Source organism: Otolemur garnettii, unplaced genomic scaffold (genome assembly GCF_000181295.1).
Source record: "Otolemur garnettii isolate 467f Iridium unplaced genomic scaffold, OtoGar3 scaffold00100, whole genome shotgun sequence".
Taxonomy (NCBI): Eukaryota; Metazoa; Chordata; class Mammalia; order Primates; family Galagidae; genus Otolemur; species Otolemur garnettii.
Window position 1 is genome coordinate 2,835,698 of NW_003852495.1, and position 11,280 is coordinate 2,846,977.

At 36.0% G+C, this 11,280-nt stretch overlaps 1 protein-coding gene across 1 annotated transcript in view; it reads right to left on the reverse strand.

Moving 5' to 3' along the window:
- Nucleotides 1–11,280, reverse strand: part of DNAH7 (dynein axonemal heavy chain 7) — a 272,843-nt gene that overhangs the window by 75,368 nt on the left and 186,195 nt on the right. The window contains exon 46 of the mRNA XM_003796072.2: nt 7,849–8,012. Within this exon, the coding sequence (XP_003796120.1) occupies nt 7,849–8,012 (164 nt within the window). The remainder of the gene's footprint in view (nt 1–7,848; nt 8,013–11,280) is intronic.

An 11,280-nucleotide genomic window follows, 5' to 3' on the forward strand; every position in this document is an offset into this window, starting at 1 on the left:
GATGAGATGTCCTAGCTCCAGCAGGCAGATAGAAAGTAAAAGGAATACATTTCTCCTTCCTCCAATTTTGCTTTATTCAGCTTCTCAACAAACTGGATACAGCTCACTCACATCAGTGAGGGGAATTTACTTCATTGAATCTACAAGTTCAATACTAACCTCACCCAGAAACACCTTCATAGACACACCCAGAAATAATGCTTATTCTGGGTAGACCATGGCCAGGATAGTTAATGCATATATAATAACCGTCATATATGCACACATAATACACATGACTCTCTAACATAATCAGGGGAGCATAATGGGGCCCATATGGTTGCAAGACTTCTACATTTTAAATAAAGTAGTAAAATAGTAACTTTAAGGAGATTGTGAAAATTTATAATAAAAAAATGAGGAAAGGGGAGAGCAGAGAGATAGAGAAGGAGGGCTGGGGTGGGAGAAAGGAAAAGCAGAGAGAGGGAAGGAGGGAGGGGAGTGGGGTCTCAGTTTGTGACAAATCTTATACCCTCAATGAATCCCCAACAATAAAAAAAAATGTATAATCGCTTCTTGGCCTTTTGGCTAAGATCAAGTGTTTAAAAAAAAGAATAAGGAAATAGCCAATGGATAAATGAAAATGGGATACTAAAACTAGTGGATTAATTAAAAAAATCCAAAAGAATGAGAAATGGGGAAGAAAAATCAGATGAGAAAACAAAAAATAATAAAATCTAAAACTCACCATATCAATAACTACTTCAAGTATAAATTGTCTAAGCACACTAATCAAAGGAGAGAGTGTGTCAGATTACATAAAGATATAAGATTCAAATGCATTAGAACTGCCATGGTTGACCACCTTCCTACATTGACCACCTCCTTACATTGACCTAAGTTTCAGTGACTGGACATGCACCACCTGCACTTACCAGTAGAGCAGGCCTACTTCCTTATGACCACCTCTGTACGTTGACCAGTTTCTTGCAGTCCCTTGGGTGGTCAATTTACAGAGATTCTACTGTATATAATGCCCACAAGATACCCACTTTAAATATAATAGTACAGTTATATTAAAAGTAAAACAATGGTAGAGGATATATCATGCAAATATGAATCAAAGGAAAGCTGTACCAGCTATAGTAATATCAGAAAAAAGTAGACTTCAAAACAATAAAAATTATCAGGGATATATTATATAATATTACATAATGATAAAAGAATCAGTTCATCAAAAAGAAATAATAATCTTAAATGTACAGGCATTAAACAACAGAGTCTCAAACTAAATGAAGCTAAATCTGATAGAACTAGAGAACAAATAGACAGAAAAACAGCAAGGATGTCAAAGACATGAACAACATTATCAAGCAATTCAATATAATCGACAGAAAGTCCTTCACCTCATAGGAGCAGAATATATACTTTTTCAAGTACATGTGAAATATCCACAAGTATAGATAATATTACCTTAACAAATTTAAAAACAATTGAAATCATACAATTATATTCCCTGAACATAATAGAAATAAATTAGAAATTAAGAAAAAGCAACAAAAAGATATCCTAAAAATCCCCAAATATTTGGAAATTAAACACTATGTTTCGAAATAGCCCATGGACCAAAGAGAAAGTCTTAAGAAAATTAGAAAATATTTTAAAGGAAATAAAATGTAAAATAAAACCAACATCTGTGATATATAACTAAATACTTAATGGGAAATCTATAACATTAAGTCCATAGATTAGAAAAATCTAAAACCAATAAGCTACGCTTGCACCTAAGAAACATGAGAAAGAAAAGCAATGTATACCTAAAGCAAGCAGAAGAAATGATAAATATCAGAGCAGAAATCAATCATACTGAGAACAAAAAAAAGAATGGAGGAAACAATGTAACCAAAGGCTTGTTTCTAGATAGGATCAACAAAATCTATCAAACTCTATCCAGACCAACCAGGTACAAAGAAAGAAAACGGCATAATTCACAATCGCAAAGACATGGTCCCAACTCAGGTGCCCATCAACACATAAGTGGGCTGATAAAATGTGGTATATGTATGCCACAGACTACTACTTAGCCACGAGAAAACTGATGAACTGATACATCTTGAGACAACCTATGCGGAAGTGGAGATCATTCTTCTAAGTGAAGTTTTTCAAGAATAGAAAAAGGAACACCACATGTACTCACTGTTAAACTGGAATTAATCCATCAACACCCATGTGCACATTTGGTAGTAAAATTCAACAGAAACGAGAAGGTGGGAGGGGGCAGGAGGAGGGGGGTAATTCACACCTTATGGGTACACTCAGCTGGGTGAGGGGCACGCTTATAACTTTGATTCAAACTGTGCAAATGCAATTCATGTAACCGAAACATTTGTACGCCTGTAATATTCTGAAATTTAAACAAAAGACAAAAACAAACAAAGAATTTTAAAAAAAGGAAAGAAGACACAAATTGTCCAGTTCAGAAATGATAGAAGAGTTTATCATTATAGGCCATACAGACGTTAAAAGGATGATGATAAGGGAATACTACAAACTCTATGCTCATAATTTCAATAACTTAGATAGATTGGCCAATTTCTTAAAAGACAGAAACTAACAAAACTCACATAAGAAATAGATTCCCTGAGCATACCCATTACTATTTTTAAAATTGAATTTATAGATAAAACCTTTCAACAAAAAATTCCAGGCATAGATAATTTCTTTGGTCACTTCTACCAAACATTTAAGAAAGGAATAATTCTAATTCTGCATAATTTCTTTCAGAAAATAGTAAAGAAGTCTTCCCAATTCCTTTTATGAGGCTAGTTGGCATTTCTCTGCTACTAACACCATACAGACATTACAACAAAAGAAAGCATAGACCATGAACATAAATCCAAAAATCTTCCACAAAACATTACCAAATTGAATGTAGAAACATACAAATAGGAGAATGATACATCATGACAAGGTAGAGTTTGTTCTGGGAATGCAAAGCTAGTTCAATATTCAAATATCAGTATAATTTATCATTCTGGTGGAATGGATATAAAAATCTATAAGATAATTTCAATAAATGCAGAGAAATTATCCAACGAAATTTAACATCCATTAGTGCTGACAATCGTCAGCAAGTCAGGAATGGAAAGGGATGTCCTTCACATGACATAAAGGACATATAAAAACCTATGGCTGATACCACGCATATAATAAAGGACTGCTTTCCCTTATGACTGCGTAAAAGGCTACAATGTCTGATTTCATCACCCTTGTTCAACATACAAGATCAATTATACTGATCAATGCTTGGTCAGTATAATAAGCCAAGAAATAGAAATAAAAGGCATACATAAAAAAGATGGAGGTCTTACAGCTTTTTAAAGAACCTGGATGGAACTGGAGACCATTATCCCAAGTGAAGAATCATAAGAGTGGAAAAACAAACATCACACATACTCTGTACTAAACTGGAGCCAGTAGACCAACACCTCAATGCTCAAATGTGAGAATACTGCAGTGAAGTTCAAGATGGGGGTGGGAGGGAGGAAGAGATAAGTTCCGACCTAACGAGGACACTGCAAGGGTATATTGCACAATTCCTGGGTGAAGCACACAACTACAACTTGGACTTTAATGTTACTAAAGCAAACTATATAATCAAATCGTATATATCCCCATAATAATCTGAAATAAAAAATAAAATAATAATAAAAGCAAAAAAGAGCTGGAAAAAAAAACCATACAGATTAGAAAGTAAGAAATTAAATTGTCACTAATGGCAGACGGCATGACTGTCAATACAGACAATTCCGAGGAAACTAAATAAGAGATCCCAGAACTAACAACTGAGTTTATCAAAGTTGCAAGATAGAAAGTCATTATTAAAAAATAGCTTCATTTTTAATAGATTACTATTTCCTATTTTAGAGTAGTATTCCTATTACTAGAAATAAATAATTGACTAAAATCTTTTGAGTATCATAATAGCACACAAAAATAAAAAAGTACTAAGTAAAAATCTAACAACAAGATACTGATGAAAGAAATCAAAGACGGTCTCAATACATATTATAGAAAAATATACTGTGTTGATGGATTAGAAGTCTTATTAAGTTGTCAATTCTTCCCAAATTGATCTGTAGATTCAGTGCAGTCCCAGCCAAAATCCCAGGAAGATCTTTTGTAGATATTTAAAAACTGATTCTAAAACTTATATTGAGAGATAACAATTAGACAAAACAATTTTAAAAAAGAACAAATACAAAAAAAGCTTTAATAATCAAGGCAATATTTGGTATTTGCATTAATATAGGCAAAAAAATCAATGGAGCAGAATAGAGAATTCAACAACAGACCCACACATGGATAGATAACTGATTTTCAACAAAAATGCAAAGGCAATTTGATACAAAAAGGATAATGTTTTCAACAAACTGTGCTAGAATAACTGGATATCCTCTACCACCCCCAATTCGTGTGTGTGTGTTGTGCGTATGTAGTTACACACAAACATACGTTTCATAACCAGTTAATAACTGTATCAAACTTATTTTACCCCCAAAACTAGTCTTCAAGTAACATCTTTTTTTATTCAAAAGTAAGACAATGTTTGTGACTTCAGCTTATATTTCTTTATAAAAGTAGGGCTTCCATACAAAAAGGTATTATATGAATAATATTTCAAAGGAGATATTTTTCAGTGTAGATAGAAAAGAAAATACTATTTTTATATATAATATACAAACACACACACACATACCAATAATGATTGTGGAAAGATATATGCAAGAAATATTGGTTTAAATAGCTTTATTCTCTGGATGAATATAAATCCTGAATTCAAAATGAACATGCCCTGTATTTACTTGCTTACTACTCCTCTACCATTACTCTTTTTTTTTTTTTTGATAAGAACATGTTTTTCAAAAGAAAAAAAAAGAATATGTTTTCTCTATGTAATCATCCTCTCTCATACTTCCTCTATCAAACATTCTTGAATCCACAAATGCTTTAAAACCAGTGGTTCCCAAATGGAAACTCAATTTTTATAGCATTCAGTGTTCCAAATTTTGACAGTGTTTGTTCTTTGTTACTGTCTGGAGAGGATTGTTATTTAAAGCACTTTTGGGCTTTTGAAAAGTACAGACTTCTAACAGAGCTGCACACGCTCACAGCAGTCTGCATGGAAGGACACCCTATCTGAATGTATGTTTATAGCAGAGGTGCATTTCAGAGAGCTTTGATATTTTTCTCTTTATGAATACACATAAATTCATAAAAACAGACAAGGAAAGGTGTTGTTCTTCTCAGTTATTGTTGTTACTGAAATAAACCTAATATATCTTTCCCCCATAGAAATGAAATCTCATTTTTTTAAAAAGCAGAGTTACATAAGATACAGGTTTAATCTACTTACTAAGCTATTAAAGAATGCTAATCCTTTACCCATGAAAATGTTCAGATATAATCAAATTACATTTAATGTTATCACTAACCTTTGAAATTCTAATTAACCAAGGACCTTTAGGTGTCAGTAGCCCCCAAAGTTAATTATATTCTAATTTGCCCAAGTTTTATAGATTCTTCCAGTTTTCCTAACTGATCAGCTCCTCACTCAGCAGAGATAATATGTGAAAAACACTTGGCACAGGATTAGGTCCTCAGTGAGTGCTCGATATTAGGCATGATCATTATCGGGCAAGGATCTCTCTGGGGCAGGCACTGTGCAAGTAAATAAGATACTTATTTGATACTTCAAAATGATATCACCTTAAGCCTATTTACTGAAACCTCTCAGGGTAAGATTACCAAATAACACTGAGAAAAAAAGCCAAGAATGAAAAATGTTTTACATTGTCTTCTTAGTATAGCTGCTTCCATAACTTTTTACTAATAATTCAACCATTTTCTACCTCTATCCCTTTCAAAACATGTTTTGTCTTGAATAACAACCAGTGAAAGGTTTAAGAGCTTAGGTGCAGAAATATTCACCAACCAGTTCTATTATTATTAAAATAAGGCTGGACTGAAAAGAAAGGTTACGTTCATTTGCTAAAAAATAAGATGAGATTTGGCCTTCAAAGAGTCTTATAACAATTATAGATATCCTGCTAGGTGGAACAATGGTATCTAAATTGCAAATCCAAAAACAATGGAGACACGAACCCCCCCCCCATAAAAACAAAAACAAACAAAAAAAGAAGGCATAACCACAACTGAGTAAGACATGACCAGTTATATACACAAGAGCTTGAGAAGAGCCAAAGCTCTTTCCTGAAAGGAAGACAATAGCAATGATAAAAAAAAAAAGCAGCAAAAAGTTGACCACCTTCAAGCTGAAGTTGATTGGTCCAGCTGGACAAAAGCAAAAGTAAAAGTTGTACTTCTAAAATTTCACATGTGTGAATTAAGCAATTCAACAAGCTAGCTGCGATCCTGTGCTTGTTAAAAACTATTTAGAAATCTGCTGTTTTAGCAGAGAGCTAATACACATATTTCTCATTTATCTAGATTCTCTAATTTCTCCTTGGATTAATTTAGATCATTGGATCAGAGTACCCAGTACTTAATTTTAGTACCCCAAAGAAAAGCTTTGTAATCTCTTTCTCTAAATCTACAAAATAATTACATTTAAGTTTAGTTACTGAAAAATGTTGTCTCCCTTACATATGATTTACTCCATGTGACACAACTTTTCTTCTTTAACTTAGTTATGAGAAAGCTCTAAACTTAATTCAAGGCCCAACTATGGGGATTAGCTTGTCTCACATACCTAATAGGAACTATTCCATTAATTTCCCCTAGGTGACCTCATCAGATTTTATCTTTATATTATAATCAAACTGCATATACCTCAAATCTTTGTAGAACAGTTCAGTGAATAATGCTTAAAGAAATCCTATGTCCAGATAATTTATTGGAGAATAAATGTGTTCACCAGAGTTTTAATATGCATGGAATGATTTTCATAAATACAAACTACATATAAAAACTTAAAGAATAATTAGTCTTCACATTTAGTGGTTAATTCTATTTTAAGTTCACATGCCTCAGTCATTTTTACTTTAAAAAGTACCATTATCATCATATCAATTACTTTTTCATAGTAAACTAACAATTAAAATGGTCATGTAATACAGACCTGAATGTTTCCCACGGATAGTAGGAAATATCTGTGCAATTTTTAACATGATAAAGCCCCAAGAAGACTGGTCTAGCAATAAAAGGTCATGGTCACATGAACTTGGAAATATCACAAATGATGATGGTCCTCATACTGTAACAGGCTGAAGTCCTTGGTTTCTGAGGTGAGAGCTGGGGGAGAGGCTAAGACTGGACAAGCCTCTAGTATTCACTCAGTGCATTCTCTCTGGAGTTTATCTTCTAACTAGGAGATCTTAGAAAAAGTCAGGAATGGCCCAATCAGCCCAGGACCCAGATGTGTATCAATATATTAATAATTAGGCTGGTCCCACACCAGGGACTAAGACAGAATTAGGAACAATACTTAACCCAATCACCACCAACAACCCACCTTTTTTGTACATGTCATTAACCTGTAATTACAGATCTTGTATTTTATGGAAACGAAAATTTTGGACTTCATTTACTTATGGCAGAGTCTTGCTCTATTCATTAAAAATTGAAAAAAAAAGTTAAACAAAAGTCATTTGGTTTGTTTATTACAGTCTCCAATTATATGTATAGGAGAAAGAAGTGATTATTCTTATTTCATTTAGTTGATTAATTTGTTAAGCATTTTTTTAATACTGTAAAAGTTTGCTATCTAAAATCGTTAAAAGATATGCAGATAAATCAATCTACTGATTATTTGATAAAGCTCATTTGGGAGCAAAATAATTTTCTTACATTATGATGATCCCATTATCAATGGAAAATGAGTCAGAAGGTAATCCAGCAATATTCCAAGCTCGAATTGTCACAGCTTCTCCTAGGATGCCCATAAGAGAATAGTCATCAGAGCAGGGGATGTCTCTTCCTTTGCACAAATTTGTCCACTCCTTGGTTTGGTTCTTTAAAACATATGTAGGAAGATACAGAAATGAGGCTAGAGATTACCAAAGGCAAACTTTGTGATTCCTTAATTACACTTTTCCTTTCAGTCAACAAACCATGATGGAAACTCTACCCCAAAAATGATTTGTGTTTATCAGATTTCTTCAAAGAAAATTATAATTTAGGTCAGTTATATACACTCAACATATTCAATATTGAGATAAAGACTAGATTGACCACTTAATGAAGTCAGAATTTTAATCTGGAAAATAATAATTGTTATTATTCTAAAGCTTCACTTTACAAGGTAGTTATAGACCACCATATTATTATACATATTTTCCTTGTATTACAAATATCCAGAAAATACAACATTAAGGTAGAAAAGTAAATCATTTTGAATAATTAGGGTAACAGAAAACAGTGTTTTCTGTCTCTCACATGCCCTGCTGGAGGGACCATGGCAGGGCTATTTGTTGCCAGTAAGTATCAGGGCGCATGTTGGAGTTTGTGATACCCGACCCGGGGCAGAGTCTTCTCAGAAACCAGCAGGGCACTTATAAGCCAAGGTTCATACTCAGAAAGTCAATGCCAAAGTCAAATTTATAGATCAAAGATTTCAGAAATAGTGAAAGACATGACTGCAGAGAAAACAGGTTAGGAAGAGGCAGTAGGTTAGGAAGGGGGTTATGCACAGTGCTGGGAGCAGCCTTCAGGTTGATGAGGATCTGCCTGTACACAGGGTGAAGGCACGGTGGGCACTGCCATCCCCCTCAGGTTCCTGCTGGGTAGGCTGGACCAACATTCCTCTAGGTTTGCACATGAAAGTTCATGGCACTCTGGGGGGAGTTGATGACCTTCATGACATTGATAAAACCAGTTAATATCATGTAGAATGCCCCACAGTTGGGTCTGTTTGATGTTCCCTCCTGATTGAGTTCCGGTTATGCACTTTTGGCGGGAATATCACAGAAACGGTATTGTGTTCTTCTCATTGCATGCCATCAGATGGCACATAACTTCAAATTGTTCATTTACTGATGGCACTAATTTTTATCAGTTGATTAAGCTATTATCTGCCAGGCTTCTGCTCATAATTATATGCTCTTATATGTGAATACAGGTCTGGGGATGGTGGGACACAACACAGAGACACTCAGATAGATGAAAGGCAGAACTCTGCCATTTATAGCAGAAGAGAGAAGGCTGCCACACAGGGCTGCTCAGGGTGCTGGACCAGAGATGGCTATCGTCAAGCTGGAGCTCTGAGTTTTTATGTGGTGAATGATGTGGAGTGAGCTCAGTTTCATAGGCTTGGCTATCCCTGGGTGTTAGGTGTCTGGGAGTCTCTGGAAGCTGCCTATTGTAACCTAGAAGTGTGAGAACCTGATAAGGAAAATGGTTGGGGATGAGGACTTATCAAACTGCCCACAGAAAGGAATACTGGGTTTTTAACCATGATTTACAGCAGTTAAGACAGCAACCGTGAAATATTACATTCCAGCTTTTCCACTGTGAAGTTATTCTTTTTCCCTTCCCTTTGCAATTAACAAGTGATTTTGTAGATAGATACTTTGAAACTATGAAATGTCTTGGTTTTTGCCAAGGATTCCTTTTTAAATTTATTAATTCACATTGCTATAGATTAATCTTTTCATATGTTATTCAATGAGTTCTAATGTTATTATCACTATTTATTGTAATGCTGAAATTGTCCAAAGTTTGGCCAGTAGGAATATCTTTAAGTTAAATTCGGTGTCCTTTTGACATTGTCCCATCATTTGGGGGGCATTATTTTACTCTTACTCAGAAAAGATCTTTCATGTTTATCTTTTAGTAAAGTCCAAGACAACCAAAGATAACTTGTCCTCGTAGGTGTAACACGTAGTGGTAAAGACTGTGGGGCCCAAATCCTGCCTAGTACAGTACTTAATAAATACCATCTGGCTGTTTTGCTTTGTCTTATTTGGGTGCTGGGACTAGGAACAGGTGGTGTGAGTATGTGGGAAGGAGGGGCAGATGACATTTCCAGCTGAGGTTCTGTACACAGTTCCTACTACCATGTTTTGTACTGTTTGTTCTCAGGCTGCAGGTTGGCCTGCAGACATGTTAGGGAGGTACGCAAGCTTTCTTGGATCTAGCTGGATGCTGGGGTAGATGCAGTAGCCAATGATAGGTGGAAGAAGAAGAGAAAATAGAAGCAGTAGCTGCTGTGGGATGTTCTGTTTAGAGTTGACAGTGCAGTATATAACCACAGATGAACTAGAGATTAGCAACTGAAGGGGCCCAATGACACACCTTTAGGGTGCAGCACCAGAGAATAACTGCGATGAGCATGGGGACTCCGAACAAGCATTTCAAAGTATAAGCCAAGGGCTTTGTTGGGTAGTCAGGTAGTGAGAAGTGGAGAACTAGCCACGAAGGGTGTCATCTGTGTGTCTACTGCCACAAAAACAGTTTTTGACATTGATTATTGGCAGAGAAAAGGTTACTTAGAAAGTTCAAATTAATTCAACCCCAGTGCTTGTATCTTCTTAACAGCACTGCAGGATTCTGTTTGGGGAACTGGCATGAGCAGTGCAGTTGACATACTGTGAGCCTGGTTAGGAGTAGAAGTCTGTGAAGGGCGAGGTGCAGTGAGTGGCTCCTGGTTGATCCGTCGGGGAACCTGGGAGTATAAGATTCCCCTGGGAGCTGCCTTGACCAGAGGGAAGGGAGCCTCTTGTTCCCCTCAGCAATAAGGCTGCACAGGAGGTAAGTAAATTCCTGGGCACTTCTGGTCTCCAAGTGCTGGGGAAAGCGGGTTCTTAGGGAGGTCTGACAGCCCCAGTACTGGTTGTTGGGTGTGAAAGTCCCTGGAAGCCAAGAACAGCTCTGGGATGAGCCCTGATGCTGCCACCACAGCCGTCATGCTAAGAATTGATGAGAAACCTTTGCAGAGATGTAAACGCCTGCTCTCCTGACCTGACAGAAACAGATGAAAGGGCGAAGATGACAAAGTAGACTGAAAGCATGAATTCACAGGAGGGACAGTAACATCAGTAACAATCTAGATTGATCTCGTGAAGCAAGGAAGGGATAAAACTGCCTTGAGGCCTTCACAGAGATGCGATGGGATGGGAGGGATGAAGTGGCTACATGCACCCTGCTTCAGACGGTTAGTGGGAGTGCACAGGAGAAACTGGGCTTTGGTTGTGTCTGGTGTCTAATTTGAATGTGGCCTGTATCTGTCAGTAAATTTCAAGGACTCGCGGTCTGGAGCTCAGGGTGCCCTTGAAGTATTTG